Source organism: Dermochelys coriacea, chromosome 8 (assembly GCF_009764565.3).
Source record: "Dermochelys coriacea isolate rDerCor1 chromosome 8, rDerCor1.pri.v4, whole genome shotgun sequence".
NCBI classification, from domain to species: domain Eukaryota; kingdom Metazoa; phylum Chordata; order Testudines; family Dermochelyidae; genus Dermochelys; species Dermochelys coriacea.
In genome coordinates this window covers 107,629,684-107,648,692 of record NC_050075.1, presented here as the reverse complement: position 1 = coordinate 107,648,692, position 19,009 = coordinate 107,629,684, and the positions used below count along the sequence as shown (strand labels likewise).

The following is a 19,009-nucleotide window of genomic DNA, read 5'->3' as shown; positions in this document are numbered from 1 at the left end:
TGTGGTTTTTTTATATTCATTCTTTGTAATTTGACCTAGTTTTCACTTTTTGTAGAACTCTCTTTTTTGTTTCTTTGAGTTTCAGATAATTGAATATCTCCTGGTTAAGATCCGGTGGTTTCTTGCCACACTTCCTGTCTTTCCTATGCAGTGGGATAGTTTGTGCTTGTGCCCTTAATGTCTCTTTGAAAAACTGCCAACTCTCTCAAACTCTTTTTCCCCTTAGATTTGCTTCCTATGCGATCTTACCTACCAATTTCCTGAGTTTTTTAAAATCTGCCTTCTTGAAATCCATTATCTTTATTCTGCTGTTTTCCCTCCTACCATTCCTTAGAGTCATGAACTCTATCATTTCACTTTTGCTCAAATCCTCAACCAGTTCCTCGCTATTTGTCAAAATCAAATCTAGGACAGCCTCTCCCCTATTTGCTTTCTCTATCTTCTGAAATAAAAAATGGTCCCCAATTCCAAGAACTTGTTGGATAATGTGTGCCCTACTGTATTATTTTCCCAACAGATAAGTCCCCCATCACCACTAATTCCTTTGCTTTGTATGATTTTGTTAGTTGTTTTAAAATAGTCTCATCCACTTCTTCTTCCTGGTTTGGTGGTGTATAGTTGGCACCCTGAACGACTTATCTCCTAGATAGAAAGAAAAGAAATAATAATGATTGCAGGGGGTGGAGGGAGCACACAGCACCTGGTATAGAGAGGACAATGGGGGACCTTGATATTGTGGGGGGGTGTGGAGGACATATAGAGACTGACCTGGGGAAATGGGGGACACAAAACTCCTGGCAGGGGAAGAATGGGGTACCTGGGTACAGGCAAAATTTGGGACTTGGAGGGAAAAGGGAGAATGGGGGGTGCACAGCTCCTAACATGGGGGGAATGGTGGCAGTGGTATGGGGGAGACACAGAGCCTCAGGAAGGGGTAAGAAGATTGCAAGAGTCCCTGAAGTAGAGGGAGAATGGAGTAATGCAAGGAGCCTCTGCTCCATGCAGTAAACTCAGCCTACAGGTGCTGTGAAGTGTGCAACCCATTGTGAGCTTGGATCTTAATTCTTCTCATTTGCCAAGGGTGAAATCATGGTCACATTGAAGTCAATGGAAAAACCTTCACTGACTTTGGTGGGGCCAAGACTTCATCCCAGGTACATAGTTAAGCTGTCTCTTTCTGGCTGTAGAGAGTGTGAATGACCCATGAGCTCATAAGCAATATTTACCCCAAATCATTTTAGAATGAAGACTAACTCTTAGCAGTGAAAAGAAAAGGAGGACTTGTGGCACCTTAAAGACTAACAAATTTATTTGAGCATACGCTTTCGTGAGCTACAGCTCACTTCATCGGATGCATTTACATCCGATGAAGTGAGCTGTAGCTCATGAAAGCTTATGCATCCGATGAAGTGAGCTGTAGCTCACGAAAGCTTATGCTCAAATAAATTTGTTAGTCTCTAAGGTGCCACAAGTCCTCCTTTTCTTTTTGTGAATACAGACTAACACGGCTGCTACTCTGAAACCTGTCTTAGCAGTGAGGCCATCTTGTATGCCACCTCTTCTCACCACCCCCCAGTTACTCAGCTTCACAGTAGCATGGGCTATCCTCTTGCTTCTTTCTCCTGGTATGTGCAGGAGGAGCATTTTCATTCTTTTTCCTTTAATATGTCCTGATTGTTAAACTCTTTGGAGCAGGGATCATGTTTTTGTTATATATTTGTACAGCACCTAGTTCAGTGAAACCTGGCTGAGACTGCATGTATGGGGGTCCGTAGGCACTACCACAATACACATAATACATTCTACTAATAAGCAAAAATCAAGTCTCTTGGGATGTATCACCTGGATTCTCAGAGAAATAATTATTTTACTACAACATTTTAATTGATTTACAAGATCACAAGATATTTATAGTTGCTAAAATAAGTGTTTGCATTTAATTCTACACATGAATCATAGAAATAGACTTTCCCATGGGAATGTTTCTGTAGCTGTTCCCTGTTGTTCCTGAGAGGCACAAATTCTGACTCGCTCATCCCCAGATTTTCATTGCAGGGTTCCAGAGCTCCCCACTCCTCTCAGATGCAGTTCCTGCATTATCAGCTGTACCCTGAGTGTAACTATGCCCCTCTTAGCAACCCTAGTCAGGAGAACACTTGTTTAATCACAAGGCTGGAGGCACGGGGTGGTCTTAGACAGTCAAGAGAAATTGGAAAGCTCTACCAGTTCCCAGAGTGAGGAAGACATTTACATGGGTGAGTTAGTAACAAGACTAGCCCCACTCCAATCAGGAAAGCATTATATGCCTTCCTATTCACTGTCTTTCATGGTGCTGCTTCTTCAGACTCTTCCTGCAAAGATCCCAACTAGTTCTAATGACTCTGGAATTAATGAACCCTGAAGATTCAGAGGTATTATTTGAGGGAGTACATTTAATTAATACTTGTGGCACCTGGTGCCACAAGTACTCATTTTCTTTTTGCGAATACAGACTAACACAGCTGCTACTCTGAAACCTGTCATTTAATTAATATTACTCTATAATCTATATAGGTTGACTATGCTGTACATTCAGCTGTCGTTGCCAATCAGAAATAGTTGTGCCATTCAGTGAGGAGCTGCTGTCCTGTTTTGTGATGGGAGAAGTGACTAGCTGCTGTTGTTTCATGAAGTCTCCTGTTTTTGTCTTTCAGAATATGACAAACTGGGCTTTCTTCTGAAGTTGGACTCAAAACTGTGAGTAGAACAATGGGAATGCTACTTTCCTTTTCTGTTATGGTTTCCGTTGCAGACAACAAAAATTTTGGGTTACTCGCGCAGTGTGTGGATTGGTTGAGAGGACAGTGCGCTGCCAGATGGGGTTTAGGACCAGGCTGAAGGTTTCTGCTCTCTGGGTGTCATTGCTGCATGCCTAGCCAGGCTGGCAGAGACTTTGGTTCACTCCCTTGCAATTCTTGGTGGCTAATCAAGAGGATAGTAACACCAGTCTTAAACTATGGCTGTCTTTCTGCCCTATGAGTCTTATTCTGAGTCTTCAAAATGAGGAAAAGTTAATTAAGCCTGTGGAACCATGGAAAATAGTAAGCTCTAATGTAACTCAGAGATTGGAAACTGATTCCTTCATATCTGGGCCATTCACACATATCCAGAAGCTTGTTGAAAAATTGGAGATGGTGCAAAGAAGGGCCACAAAAATTATTTGAGGGCTGGAAAAAATGCCTAAAAACAAGACACTTAAGGAACTTAATCCGTTTAGCTTATCAAAAAGAAAATCAAGAGGTGACTTCAGTAAAGTGTATAAATACCCTTACAGGGAGATACCAGGTACTAGCTGGCTCTTTAACATAGCAGAGAAAGGCATAACAAGAATTGGTGTCTGGAAGTTAAAGCCAGACAAATTGAAATTAGAAATAAGGCTCAAATTTTATCCATGAGGGTGATTAACCATTGGAATAAACAACCATGTCAAGTGGTGGATTCTCCATCTCTTGAAGTCTTCAAATCAAAACAGGCTGCCTTCTAGGAAGATGCTTTAGCTAAACACAAGTTATTGGCCTCAATACAGGAGTAATGCGATGAAATTCTCTGGCCTGGGTTATCCAGAAGGTCTGACTAGGTGATCTAATGGTCCCTTCTGGCCTTAAAATCTGTGAAGCTGAGTTGTGTGGTTAGTGGCTGTTGGTGGTAGTAGATCAATTTGCCATGCCGTAGATGGGGCAAAAGTTACGAAAAGTTACAAAAGTTGGTAGGTCTGATTGTGACACCAGATGGAATAGCTTTATACCAGTCAAATGTAGGCCAAATTTGCTGACTAATGGTGAACAGCAACTTTGTAGTCTGATGTCAGTGACTGTATAATCATTTCATTGTAAAGAGAGTGTTAGTGGCCTCCTCTTCAAATCTGCGCTAGGTGAAAAGGCATTGAAACAATCCACTGGTTGGAATGCCTTACATTTGCATTACTTGTACAATGGCTCAGGTCCACACAACAGCTGTCCTTGGTGTTTTGTAAGGATTGGTTGTATTGATTTGATTGCAACGTTTCATTGAAGTCTTAGCTCAGGGCTGGTTCAAATGCTACATTCTACACAGGATCTCCCCATTGTGAATGGGAAGCCCCATAAAAGCCTTCATCTCATCCACTGCAAATATTGTATGGTGCACAGTGAATAAAAAGGTCTCTGTGTAGAAGCCATTCTCTTACGCTGTACATTTGGTATGTAAAGTACCATCATCTCCGTTTTTTCTGGCTTAAAGAGTAGTAACAAAGTAGTGAAAGATACTATGCATGTATCTGAGATAGTAGAAATAATTGTGTATTAGTTACTGTATACATCCCCAAAAAACTGCATTAAAAGAATGTTAAGGTTGGAGGCCCAACTCCATTCTACACATGGGAAACTGAGGCACAGAGATTAAGGGAAAAATCGTTAACTAGTTATGGGTGCCCAATATGAGAAGCCTTGGGCCTGATATTTCAAAGTACTTAGCATTTTATAGCACTTTCTATTTTTAGAGCAGAGGTCCCATTTACTTCAGTTACAGCTGTGAGTGTTTGGCACTTCTGCAAACCAGATCCCAGGTGTCTTAAATTGGGTACTCAGAAAATGAAGCTTATAACTTGGTCAAATTTGGGTGAATTTTGTCGGGGATGGTAAAAGGTACATCTGCCAAATTTCAAGTTTCTACAGTAACTCCCCACTTAACGTCCTCTCGCTTAATGTTGTTTCGATCTTATGTCCCTGCTCAATTACAGAACATGCTCCATTTAAAGCTGTGCAATGCTTCGCTATAACGTCGTTTGGCTGCCTGCTTTGTCCACAGCTGGCAGCCCCCTATCAGCTCCCCTATGCCGTCCCGACAGCGCCTCCCGCCCACCGCAGACCCCGTGGATCAGTGCCTTCCCCCTGCCTCCTGCCTGCGGTGATCAGCTGGCTTGTGGCATTCAGGGGGGAGGGGGGAGGAGCGAGGACTTGGCTCACAGGCTCCCCCTCCCTCCCCTGCCTCCCAAATGCTGCAAACCAGCTGATTGCCGCGGGCAGGAGGCAATGGAGGGAGGGGGAAGGAGCAAGGACGCGGTGTGAGGAGTAAAGGGGGAGGGGGCGGAGTTGGCGGGCTGAGAGTTGATGCCCCCGCCCCTGGTGCTTGCAGAGTAGGGGAAGGTGCCGGTGCTGCTGCACAACGTGCTTCTCCTAGCCTATGGCACCTTCAGCCTCCTTGCCTGCCTCCTTGTCTCCAGTGCCAGTGGGCTGTGCCTGTGTGGGGTAAGGCGGGGGCACCTCCCAACTATAGTACTGGACCGTACGGCAAAAAAAAATTTCCCTGGAACCTACCCCCCCCCCATTTACATTCATTTTTATGGGGAAATTGGATTCGCTTAACATTGTTTCACTTAAAGTAGCATTTTTCAGGAACAGAACGACAATGTAAGTGAGGAGTTACTGGACTTGAAAGCATGGAGACGGTAGGGCTTCTCAGTTAAATGTCTACGATTTTTTTTTTAAACATGGACAAAATAATGTATTTTCCCCTGATGCTGTTCTCAGAAATGACTGAAGTGTTTTGATCTAACTTTCCAAAAATATTCACCCTGTCTGTCTTGTCTGTTTAGATGGTAAACTCTTTGGAACAGGGACTGTTTATTGTTCTGTGCAGTACCTAGCACAATGAGACCCTGATCTTGGTTGGGGTCTCTGGGTGATAAAATAATAGGGTTACCAGATAGCAACTGTGAAAAAATAGGACAGGGGGAGGGAGGTAATAGGCAACTATATAAGAAAAAGTCCCCAAAAATGGGACTGTCCCTTTAAAAACAGGACATCTGGTCACCCTATAAAATAATAATATATTTTCTTTACTGATTTCTTAAATAAAATATTTATATAGCATCATAAATGTCCATGTTTGGCGCCCATCATGTAAGTTAGTAAAACACTCCAGAAAAGCTTGCAGACTGAGGCCTGACATGAAGAAAACAAATACTGTGAAATTAGATTATGGTTCTGGGGCAGGAAGTGCTGCATGGTTAAGATCATGTGGTTGTTTACGGTAGTTACCATTAGTGGATTTGGTATTGTGCTCTCCTTGTATTTTGAATACATGCTATGAACTCAGTGAAAGGTAAAGCTTAAAAGCTAGGCTGTCTGATAAGTTTTCTACAGAACTTAATAATGAAGATAGTACTCTGGTGGGGGAAGTTGGTGTTGGTGAACACCTGGGCTCAAGGCCTGATAGATAATGTGTTCTGTGATGAAGACCCTGTTGATAGAAATGGCTTCATTACATGGCTGCTGCTGTAGATGTGATAGGTATTCTGCCACTCGTGTGTAATTTTATAATGTTGCCATAACTATTGACAGCATGTGAAAACCTTATGTGACCTCGTGAAACACTTGGGAACAGAACTCAGTTTCTCCTGATTCCCCTACTCTTTCAGTTGTTCCATGTCTGTCTTTTGTCATTAGTTGGTGACATTTAAGGTATTAGTGAAGGACTAACCTCCCTTATGAAGGTAGCCCTGCAGTAAGGCATAAATGCTTGGTTCACAGTTTAAACCAAATTATACACAGGAAGTTATTTAGCTGGTATAAATATAGGGTGGTATTTCACATTTGACAGTTTAATTTTACCCTTGTTGCGCTCTCTGCCTCTTTTACACTGCACATGCCCAGTCCTGGTTATTCAGATTGTTTTGTAGTGTAGTTATTATAATTACAGCTATATAACAATTCTTTTGCTTTTGGAATTCTCCTGTGTTTATGGGAGTTGCACAGAAACCAGATTTGTTTTTCCCCCTTTGTAGGAATATCTGGAATTGCTTTGAATTCTATTTTCCTTTGAAATCTTGTTTCTGATGCATACCTCCCTGAAATATTTAGCAAGGCTGTCCTTGCAGGGGGAATCTGACTTGGAAGTGGAATCATATCTTTATAATATTGTGCTGTTTGTCTTTTAAAGGGACATCTGGAAAATAGTTCTCTTCGCACAGACTGTTTCAGGCCAAAAACTTTGTCATTAGTGAAGAAAAATCATGCATCCTGAGGAACCCTCCTGTCAGCTGGGAGGAAAGCTTTGCAATATATATATGTAGGAAGGAAAGACTCCTGGTTCTCTTCTGGCCTGTATTGGCTAAATATTATGTAGACTCATTATTCTGTGGAAATGCTTTTCATTTTTTTTAAAGGTGGGGTTTGTTAATGACCTGCAAGTGGCAGGAGAGAGGGGGGCGAGTGGCAAGATGGACAAATTTGCAAACAACACACAGGTTTTGAATACCTCGTGGTTGCTCAGGGAGAGAGGTCTGTTAAATTACTCAGTGAATTGTTTATTTTTATTTATTTACATTTGTACCTATCATATATGCAGTTGCAGACATTAGAATCTCAAACCAAAAAATATGCATAGCGCATGAAACAAATTGGATTCCTAGAAGACATTCCAATTCTAAGAATTCTTTGATTTGTCTAGCTTCAACTTCCGGCCATTGGATCATGTTAGACCTTTCTCTGCTAGATTGAGGAGCCCATTATCAAATATTTGTGCCCCATGCAAGCGCTTATAGACTGCAATCAAGTCACCCCTTAACTTTTTCTTTAAGCTAAATAGATTGAGCTCTTTGAGTCTGTCATGATAAGGCATATTTCTATTCCTTTAATCATTCTCATGGCTCTTCTCTGAACCCTCTCCAATTTATCAACATCCTTCTTGAATTGTGGACACTGGAACTGGACACACTATTCTAGCAGTGGTTGCAACAGTGCCAAATACAGAGGTAAAATACTCTCTACTCCTACTTGAGATTCCCCTATTTATGCATAGGCAGGATCGCATTAGCTCTTCTGGCCACAGCATCACACTGGGAGCTCCTGTTCAGCTGATTGTCCACCAGGACCCTCAGATCTTTTTCAGAGTCCCAGCTTCCCAGGATAGAGTCCCCCATGGTGTAAGTATGCGCTCTGTTCCTAGATGTATACATTTGCATGGAACCATAATAAAACTCATATTGTTTGCTTGTGCCCAGCTTACCAAGTAATCCAGATCGCTCTGTGTTGGTGACCTGTGATCTTCATTATTTATTACTCCCCTAATTTTTGTGTCATCTGCAAGATTTTCAGTTTTGGAACAAGTTGATAAACTAAACAGTAATAAATCATCAGGACCAGAGGGTATTCACCCAAGAGTTGTGAAGGAACTCGTATATGAAATTGCAGCAGTACTAATGGTTGTGTGTAACATGTTGCTTAAATCAGGCTTTGTACCAGATGACTGGAGTGTAGCTAATGTAACGCCAATTTTTATAAGGTTTCAGAGGTGATCCTGGCAATTGTAGAAGCCTAACTACAGTACCAGGCAAACTGGTTAAAACTATAGTAAAGAACAGAATCATCAGACAGCTAGATGAATACAGTATGTTGGGGAAGAGTCAACATGGCTTTTGTAAAGGGAAATCATATGGAGCAATCACCATTCTATTGGAATTCTTTGAGGGTATCAGCAAGTGTGTGGACAAAGGTGATCCAATGGATATAGTGTACTTGGACTTTCAGAAAGTCTTTGGCAAGGTCCCTCACCAAAGGCTCTAAAGCAAACTATGCAGTCATGGGTTAAGAGGGAAGGTCCTGTCATGGACCAGTAACTAGTTAAAACATAAGAAACAAAGGGTAGGAATAAATGATAGTTTTCACAATGGAGAGAGGTAAATAGCGGGTCCCCCAAGAATCTGTACTGGGACCTGTGCTGTTCATCATATTCATATATAATCTGGAAAGAGGGTGAATAGTGAGGTGGCAAAATTTGCAGTCTCAAAAAAAGAAAAGGAGTACTTGTGGCACCTTAGAGACTAACAAATTTATTAGAGCATAAGCTTTCGTGAGCTACAGCTCACGTCATCGGATGCATTTGGTGGAAAAAACAAAGGAGAGATTTATATACACACACAGAGAACATAAAACAATGGGTTTATCATACACACTGTAAGGAGAGTGATCACTTAAGATAAGCCATCACCAGCAGCATGGGGGGGAAAAGGAGGAAAACCTTTCATGGTGACAAGCAAGGTAGGCTAATTCCAGCAGTTAACAAGAATATCAGAGGAACAGTGGGGGGTGTGGTGGGGGGGAGAAATACCATGGGGAAATAGTTTTACTTTGTGTAATGACTCATCCATTCCCAGTCTCTATTCAAGCCTAAGTTAATTGTATCCAGTTTGCAAATTAATTCCAATTCAGCAGTCTCTCGTTGGAGTCTGTTTTTGAAGCTTTTTTGTTGAAGGATAGCCACTCTTAGGTCTGTAATCGAGTGACCAGAGAGATTAACTGCTGGAATTAGCCTACCTTGCTTGTCACCATGAAAGGTTTTCCTCCTTTCCCCCCCCTGCTGCTGGTGATGGCTTATCTTAAGTGATCATTCTCCTTACAGTGTGTATGATAAACCCATTGTTTCATGTTCTCTGTGTGTGTATATAAATCTCTCCTCTGTTTTTTCCACCAAATGCATCCGATGAAGTGAGCTGTAGCTCACAAAAGTTTATGCTCTAATAAATTTGTTAGTCTCTAAGGTGCCACAAGTACTCCTTTCCTTTTAGCAGTAACTTGGTTCTTTGCGGTGGTGTTGTCCATCTGGAATACATAACCTGCCTCCCTTCCCGCTTTTGGAGTTCTCAGCTAACTCTGGTTTAGTTGTGAGGGAACTGAGGGAGTGTGGCAGTTGCTTCACCTGTTCTGCCCTCACAGCGGCTCATGAAGAGGCATTGGGTGCACGCACACCCCCAACAGGCACTGCTGTCCAACCTCTCCATCCGAAAATGGGACTAAAAATACTACTCTTCTCACCGAGGTTGTGAAATTACATTTAATTAATATTTGTGAAGCATTCAGATACTACAGTAATGAGTTCTATAGACAAGCCAATGAAGAAATGAGTAATTGTGTCTCCAGAGCAGGGTTTGAATAGCATGTAGTAAATAGGGAATGGGGCTGCACATTGAACAACAAGGAGAAAACAAAATATCGAACAGCTGCTCATTAAATTAGCACCATCCGTTCTGTGCATGGAGTGAGGCAGTCATCCTATGGAAAAATAGTCTATGATCACGTAATTAAGCCTGTAACATAATGCATATCCATGGGGGGGGCAAATTAAGGTTGCACAGGCAGCCTTTTTTAAGCATTACCAAACTTTTGAGTGCTTGGCTTTGCAAACGTAATAGTGTTCTTTGTAATGGAGTTTTTGTGAGGGTAATTTATTTTACATTATAGAATGAGAATTATATCGCGCTAGCTAATTCAATTTAACTGACGTAAACTTTTATTTATTATTGAATAAGAAATATTTGGATTATTTCCAAAATTGAGTGGTGAAGCATGGAGTGGAAATGTAACCTAGTGCTACCAGCCATTTTCACAATGAAGTTTGAATGGAGCATCGTTGCATTAATGGCAGATCTGAACGCACTGATAGCACTTGAATTAATAAAATGATGGTTGCTGATTGGTGATTACACAGCGATGCAGAAGGATTGTAGCATGTAGTGTGAGACGTAGAAGTGAAATATTTATAGTCCTGCTTTGAGCAGGGGGTTGGATTAGATGACCTCCTGAGGTCCCTTCCAACCCTGATATTCTATGATTCTATAGTATATGTGAAAAAGATTTGCCAAAAAAAACACATCTAATTTGAAAAGAAGCTATTAGAGCAACTTAGATGATTATAATAGCAACCACTATTAATAAATAGGATTTTGTATATAGTTTGGGCTTACCATCAGCCTTTTGGGTGCTTATTTAAATAAAATGAGGGATGTTTTTTCAATCTTCTGGGCTCAGTGGCTCGACACTCTGTGGTACTGAGTAGTTGGCTTAGTTGTCTCGCAATTTTATTTTATAGTGAAGATGTGGGAGAAGTTACAGAGACGTTGGAGTATTCAGTGTAATCACAAACCTGATCTCATAAGAAATAAAATGTGAAGAAATTGAGGTCTTTGTCAAAAATAAATGGAGAGCCAAAAAAACGAACTTTCACCCTCCAAATTCAAATGAAACTTGATCCAGACTGTGAGAGAGCCATAAAAATGGAGAGAGCCTGTGTTAGGAACACAGACAGATTGGATTACTGCTGTTTGTTTAAATTTCTTCCCTTCAGAACTTTAATAACAGAGCTGAAGCAAATCCCTTTCTCTTCACTTTGTTTCTGGGGTGCGAGGTAGATTTGAAAGTGTGTGTGTGTGTGTGTGTCTTTACGTGGTGCTTTGCCATCAAAAACTAGGTGGTAAACTTGTGGAATTCTAGACTTCCCTGGTACTTGTTGCTGAGAGATTTGTCCCTCCCTATCTCTACATTGATTTTTATCTTTTTCCTCTTAGACTCATAGAAATTAGACATATCAATTTTTTTCCAGTCTGCCACGATAGGAACATTTTCTGTTGTGTATTTCTCATTGTTTCCACAAGCCAATTTTAACTGTCCAAGGTAATGGAGCTTCCATCGTTCCCCTTGGGAAACTATTCTACGGCTTAATGCATATTTTTCTTTGCATTACACAGAGAGGATATATACACTTGTTCTGAGGTCCAGAAGGAGGTGGGAGGCAGACCAGTTGAGAGTCTCTGGGAAAAGATAAAAGGGTTAAAAATAGGGGTGATGCCATGGTGAGTGTCTACGTAGACCACCAAATCAGAAAGAGGAGGTGGATGAGACATTTCTAGAACAAATAACAGAAATGGCCAAAACACAGGACCTGGTAGTAATGGAGGACTTTAACTATCTAGACGTCTGTTGGGAAAGGAATACGGCAAAATACAAAATCTCCAATAAGTTATTGGAATGTACAGGGACAACTTTTTTTTCCCCAGAAAGTGGAGGATATAACCAGGGGCACAGCCATTTTAGACATGATTCTGACCAACAGCAGGGGATTGGTAGTGAATCTGAAGATGAAAAGAAGTTTGGGTCATAGCGATCATGAAATGATAGATTTCAGGGTTCTAAGGGAAGGAAGGAGAGAGTGCTGCAGAATCAGGATAATGGACTTAAAAAAATCAGATGTTAACTAACTCAGAGAATTGGTAGGCAAGATCCCATGGGAAGAAAATCTAAGAGAAAAAGAAGTTCAGAAGAGCTGGCAGCTCCTCAAGGAAACAATATTAAAGGCAGTACTGCAACCTATCCAGATGCAAAGGAAAGATAAGAAGAATAGTAAGAGGTCAATATAGCTCCACTAGGAGCTCTTTAATGACCGGAAAATCAAAAAGTAATCCTACAAAAAGTGGAAATGTGGTCATATTGATGAGAAAAGAACAAAGCACAAGTATGTAGGGACAAAGTCAAAAAGCTAAGGCAGAAAATGAGTTCCATCTGGCAAGGGACAAAAGGCAAAGAGAATAGGTTCTTTAAATACATTAGGAGAAAGATGAAGGAAAGTATAGGTCCTCTACTTAGCAAGGAAGGAGAGCTAATAACTGGTGACATCAAGAAATCTGAAGTGCTTAATGCCTATTTTCCTTCAGTCTTCACTTAAAATATTAATGATGATCAGATACTCAACACAATTAATATTGACAATTGGGGGAAGGAATGCAAGCCGAAATAGGGAAAGAACAGGTTAAAGAATATTTAGATAACTTAGATGTATTTAAGTCAGCAGGGCCTGATGAAATTCATTGCAGGGTATTTAAGGAACTAGCTGAAGCAATCTCGGAGCTATTAGCAATTATTTTTTAGAGCTTCTGGAGGACAAAGGAGGTCTCAGACTAGAGAAAAGCAAACATAGTACCTATCTTTAAAAAGGGGAACAAGCAGAATCTGGGGAATTATAGATCAGTCAGCCTAACTTCAGTACCTGGACAATTCTGGAGCAAATTATTAAACAATCAGTTTGCAAGCGCCTGGAAGATAATAGGGTTATAAAGAATAGTTAGCATGGATTTGTCAAAGACTAATTTCCTTCTTCGATAGGATTCCTGATGTAGTGGATGGGGGAAGCAGTAGACGCAATATACCTTGATTTTAGTAAGCCTTTTGATACTGTTCCACATGACGTTCTCATAAACAAACTAGGGAAATATGGTCTAGATGAATTTATTATAAGATGGGTGCACAACTGATTGACAGACCATACTCAAAGAGTAGTTATCAATGGTTAACTGGCAAACTGTGAGGGTATATCTAGTAGGGTTCTGCCAGGGTCAGTCCTGGGTTTGGCACTATTCAATATTTTCATTAATGACTTGGATAATGGAGTAGATAGTATGCTTATGAAATTTGCAGATCATACCAGGTTGGGAAGGGTTGCAAGCACTTTGGAGAACAGGTTTAAAAGCCTCACATGCACCCAGATGTGCAAAAGCTTGATTCACTAGATGTAAGGAAAGCATTGGCCTTCTAGTTGGACCACATCAGACTATTTTGATCCTTAGTGCAGTTATTTGTGAGGATTGCGGACAGGACAAAGGGCAAACTGGTTTCCACTCAGAGGATCTCCTCCTGCATTTGGTTGTGCTGCCAGTTAGCTAATATCACACCCCCTCCCCAAGAGCGTTGGCTCATTTGAATAGAGTGCAAACGGCTTCAGCAGTTTTGCTGGAACAGGTTCTATTAAAGACATTTGTAAGGCAGCAGCACGACCATAATTTCACACTTTCACTGCTCATTTTGCCATTTCTCATCAGTTCAGAAATGATGCCAGTTTTGGATGGATAGTTTTTCAGTTGCTGTTTAGATAGACTCCGAGCCCATCTCCACGTTAATCTGCTTGTGATTCACCTGCAGTAGAATAGATTTATAGTCACTTGAAGAAGAAAAATCAGTTACCTACCATTGTGTAACTGTTATTCTTTAAAAGAAAAGGAGTACTTGTGGCACCTTAGAGACTAACAAATTTATTAGAGCATAAGCTTTCGTGAGCTACAGCTCACTTCATTGGATGCATCCGATGAAGTGAGCTGTAGCTCACGAAAGCTTATGCTCTAATAAATTTGTTAGTCTCTAAGGTGCCACAAGTACTCCTTTTCTTTTTGCGAATACAGACTAACACGGCTGCTACTCTGTAACCTGTTATTCTTTGTGATATGTTGCATATGTCCATTCCACAATCCACCCTTCCCTTCCCTTCTCTACCCGGTAAGAAGGGACTGAGGGAGGTTGGGGATGGCTCCACCCTCTTATACTAGCATGCAATGGCAGATGGCAACAGAGGGCATTCTAGCCACCCTGTACACATGTACAATGAAACAGACACGTGCAGCATATTCAAAGAACAACCGTTACAAAAAGGAGGTAACCATTTTATGTGAATGATAATTGGGAACTATTTAAAAACAATTTATTAGATGCCCCAAAAACACAATTGCACATTCAAGAGAGAGGCTACACTGGTTAAAAAACCTGGTTGGCTTAGAGAGGGTAAGTGAAAACATCAATAAAAAACATTAACAAAGGGGAGGTTGACAACAATGAATATAAATTAGAAGCTAGGAATTGTAGAAAATTTAAAGGGGAAACAAAAGGATTCAAGAAGAAATCTGTGGCTAGCAGAGTTAAAGACAATAAGAAGTAGTTTAAGTACATCACCAAGCAAAGGAATTCTCACGGTGGTATTGGAACACTACTAGATGGAAGTGCATCAGTTGTCAATAATAATGCAGAAAGGTAAAAGTGTTCAATAAATATTTCTATTCTGTATTTGGGGAAAAAGTGAGATGATGTAGCCAGATCATCTGATGACGCATAAGTACTTTCTATTCCAGTATTAACTCAGGAGGATGTTAAACAGCAGCTACTGAAGACAGACATTTTTAAATCAGTCCATCTTGATAAATTGTATCCAAGATTTTTGGGGCAAAAACGGCTAGGGAACTTTCTGGACCATAAATATTGATTTTTTTAATATGGCCTGGCCACTTAAAACTTAGGTTGAGATAGCTACAGTGTTCAGGGGTGTGAAAAATCTGTACCCTGGAGTGCTGTAACTATGTTCACCTAACCCCTTGGTGTAGACAAAGCTAGGAACAAATAATGTAGGCCGTGTTACAGGATGGGGGACTCTGTCCTGGGAAACAGTGACTTGGGGCCAAGGTTGATCATCAGCTGAGCATGAGCTCCCAGTGCAACATGGTAGCTAAAAGGCTAATGTGATCCTTGGCTGTTTCAACAGGAATATTGAGTATGAGTAGGAAGGTTATATTACCTCTGTATTTGGCACTGGTGCAATTGATATTGGAATACTGTGTCCAGTTCTGCTCTCAAAAATTTAAGAAGGAAGTTGAATAATTAGATCGGGTTCATGGAAGAGCCATGAAAATGATCAATGACTGGAAAACATACCTTATCTGAGACTCAAGTGCTCAATGTGATTAGTTTATCAAAGCGAAGGTAACAATTGAAAGGATGGGCTAAGAAGAAGAATAAGATCAAGCGATTATTTTAATTTAGGCATGGAGCACTGCTTCATGGGTCAGTAATAACTTTTTGGGTCCTTTACACATTTTCTTGGTTCACATTTTATGGGTATCATGGTAGAGGTTACCCTTAAGTAATTTAAATGATCAGACTCTAGTGTTTTGTTTATCTGAGATCTGAACGTGATATGGTGTGTAACTTTAAGTAAGACTTTGCACCTTTCTGTGCCTCAGTTTCCTCATCTGTAACATGAGAATACCTTCTTCCCAGGGTTATTGAGGCATATTTCACTATATGTAAAATACTTTGAAATCCTGCATTGAAAACTCTTCTATGAGGCATCTAGTCATAGACTAAGGAGATGATAATTCCTCTTTATATTTCTCTTGTGGCCACACCTGGAATATTGTGTACTATTAGGTACCTCATTAGCAGAAATACATTGGAAAATTGGAGGGAGTGCACTGTGGCAAGTTACTTCCTTCTCTTCATCTGCCTCAGAAGGTGGGGGCCTGGAGTAAATCAATCCTACTCTGTTGGGTTTTTATTCTTCACTCTGGTTTATTGTTCAATATATTTACAAGGTGGCCTCAGGGTAGGTCCAAGTCGTTCTCCTAAGCAAAACAACAAACCCCCCAAACTCAGCACAAAAAGGAATACCTTTCCGTTCCCCCTTCCAGGGTGTGGTCTTGTTACGCTGGCTTCTGGTGGCCAGTCCTTTACCAATGAACAGTTAACTTCCTATAAGGAGAACAGACAGCCTTCCACCCAGGAGTACCCGTCTCTCCCTGCTGCCACTAACCCTGCTGCAGCTCACTTCTCCTCCCTTCTCTTCCTCTCACCAGACAAGGGTTTTTTAAAGAAATGTTTAAAAATCACCAGCAGCCCTTAATTAGCCTCAGGTGTCTCTAATTAACTTGAGGTAATCTCTTTTCAGTTTATAGGGGAAAGGGCCTTCACCATTCTGGGGCTGACATATCTGGCTTCCACCACTCTTATATCTGTCAGGTCTGACTTTGTCACAGCAGAGAGGAGACACAAAAATGACCAGAAGACTCTAGGGTTTGATTTAGGAGGAAAAAATAAATGGTAAAAATACATTTTATATAAATGTGGCTGGGCTAAGTGATGATTAAGTGGTAAGAGGATACCACTGGAGGCTGTAAAAACCATGAACGTAGGGGAAATATTTATGATGGTAGGAGTATTGGGATGAAGCCGAACGCAAAACTTCAGTAGAACATCAGGGTAAATCATTCTGACAGTGAGATTCATGAGGCTTTGGAACAGTTTTCCTAGGGAGGTGGTTGAAACCCATCACTTGGACATTTAAAACTAAGCTTGACAAAACCCTGCTTCTGTTGTGATCCTTGGAAAGTGCATTTTGTTTTCTGGAACTGTCCTCCTTGCATTGAATCTTCTGCGAAATTATCACAAGAAGTCATCTTAATCTGTATCTCAGCATCACTCTCTTCCTGCCCTAAGTAACTGAGTTTGTGAAAGCTCAGTGCCTTTCATCGTTTTCATTTAGACTAATAAATGTTATCTAAAACAACTTGTTCTTCTGCGTATAGTGTCCCTCTAGGTTCTCCACTTCAGGTGCGCTTGTGCCCTGTCCCTTTGATTGGAATTATTTGGTAGCTGTGCCCATTCAGCCTGCGTGTGTGCTCCATACATCCTCGTGCCCCATGCCGAGACTAGGTGAGACTGCAGCAGCGAACCCCACTCAGTTCCTTCTCAACCACCTTTAGCTTGAGACAGTCTGTAACCTGTGCCTGTTCTCTATTTAGCATTTAGGTAGGCAGTTTATAGTTTCTTACCTTTTGTGTTTCCTTTGTATTTTTGGTCCGTGCATGTACTCTGACTTGCCTCATGGTTTTGTCCGAGGTGATTAAGGGTGGGTCAGATTGACCATGTCTTCAGTTCCTTCTCACTACTGCATTGTCTCGGTCAGAACGAACAATGTCTGCTTCTGTGTGACGCACTTCAACAAACACCGTTTTATTTTGTTCTTTTTTTTTTTTTTTTACAAAGTTTCACTGTTTTTAATAGTTTTAGAGAGACTTTAATAGTTTTAGAGCAGGATAGGTAGTTTGGGGGCTTGTTTTTTTCTTCATAGCCTTCAGTGGAGTACAGATAGGGATCACACATCTCACAGAAACTTCAGTTATAGGTAAGTAACTTCCTCATCCGCACATCCTTCAAGGGTCGCTCCCGAAAAAATAGGGAGATCAAGTTTAAACTTCTAATGATGGACCCTCACATCCAGTTGCATATTGAGGGGCAGAGGACTGCCCTGTACATAAACTTCCCAGTACCACTAGTGCCCCGTCCACATCAAGATCTCAGTTACTGGAAACGGCTAGAGAGAGAGACAATACTGAGGCACTGAGTACTTCTACAAAACCAAAGTCTTCATCTGTATCTTCCTCTAAGCAGAAGGAGGCAGGGAGTAAATTTCCAAAAGGATCTCGGTCACCGACATGGGAGAGGGCTACTGAGACCTTAGGTCTCAAGAGGAATTCCATGCAGGCTCCAAGTGATGCCAGGACTGCAAAGGCAAAGAAGAAAACTCAATCTAAGAAGACTCGGTACTGAGTTTGGGTACCCAGACCCTCACTGGAAGAGATATGGGTGAAAAGAGTTATAAACTCACCCCAGAACAATATTTGGTATCGATATCAAGGAAGTCAACTCTACCAAAGACCGCTAGGCCTCCTCATACAGTATTGAGGGAGTCTGAGACCAAGCACTTGGGGCTGGCTACATCAGTACCAATGCCACCCTCCACAGTCTCTCTCTTGGACTAGTCTTTGTTACTGTCAGTACCGCAAGCATTCAGACTTGATAGTCTCTGTGTCAGCTAACTGGGATGAGGGTGGGCAGCAGGCCTAGTGGCTGGAGTCAGAGCTGTAGTCAATCGCAAGAGCGAGGGGTCAAAACTGGAAGTCAGGAACTGGAAAGCAGAGTCAGAAGATTGAGCTGGAGTCCATATTCAGGAGCCAGAGCCAAGGGTCTGGAGTGAGCAGGGTATCAGGCAAGGAAGGGCTCAAGGCAGAGACGGGACAGAGGCAAGGCTGGGTGCAAGGCAGGAGCAGCAAGAACTAGATAGGGCATGAGCATTGACAAGCCAGCGAGCTGCTGCTGTTGGCTTGAGAGACAGCCTGTTGGCCTCAGCAGCCACTCACGTTGCGTGGCGAATCAGGCACCTGCTGCAGGTCAGCTCTACTGATGAGGCTGCCGGGAGACTAGCTCTGCTGCAGGCTCTAATTCCTGACATTTTGGAGCCAGAGTCTCCCCTATTAAGGAGTGCTGGCGGTTTGTCAGAATCAAGATCCTCTCGGTCCAAACCCCCATATCATGTAGGAAACCATGCTCACCCTCGTTTGCTTTTCAAGCTGAACAGCTTCTCCCTCTTCCCTCTCCCTCCTCCACTCCCCGCACTGCGGAGTACGTGGAAAAGGACTTCAGATTCCCAGATCTCAGTGCCTGTCTATTTTAGAACCATCAGTCTCCCTCCTACACTGATGTTTTACAAAAGGATAGATCTCAAATGACTCTCTCCTGTGAAGAACACAGATGGATGCCTCCACCTTTTCCTTTTGGCTTCCCTCAGT

The 19,009-nt window shown here is 41.6% G+C and overlaps 1 protein-coding gene across 4 annotated transcripts in view; it reads left to right on the top strand.

Annotated features, from left to right (window-relative positions):
* The window catches only part of ST3GAL3 (ST3 beta-galactoside alpha-2,3-sialyltransferase 3), a 382,096-nt gene that overhangs the window by 153,379 nt on the left and 209,708 nt on the right, over positions 1–19,009 (top strand). For all 4 annotated transcript variants that reach the window (XM_038414046.2, XM_043490453.1, XM_043490454.1 and 1 more), the window contains one exon: positions 2,694–2,736. In XM_038414046.2, the coding sequence (XP_038269974.1) occupies positions 2,694–2,736 (43 nt within the window). The remainder of the gene's footprint in view (positions 1–2,693; positions 2,737–19,009) is intronic.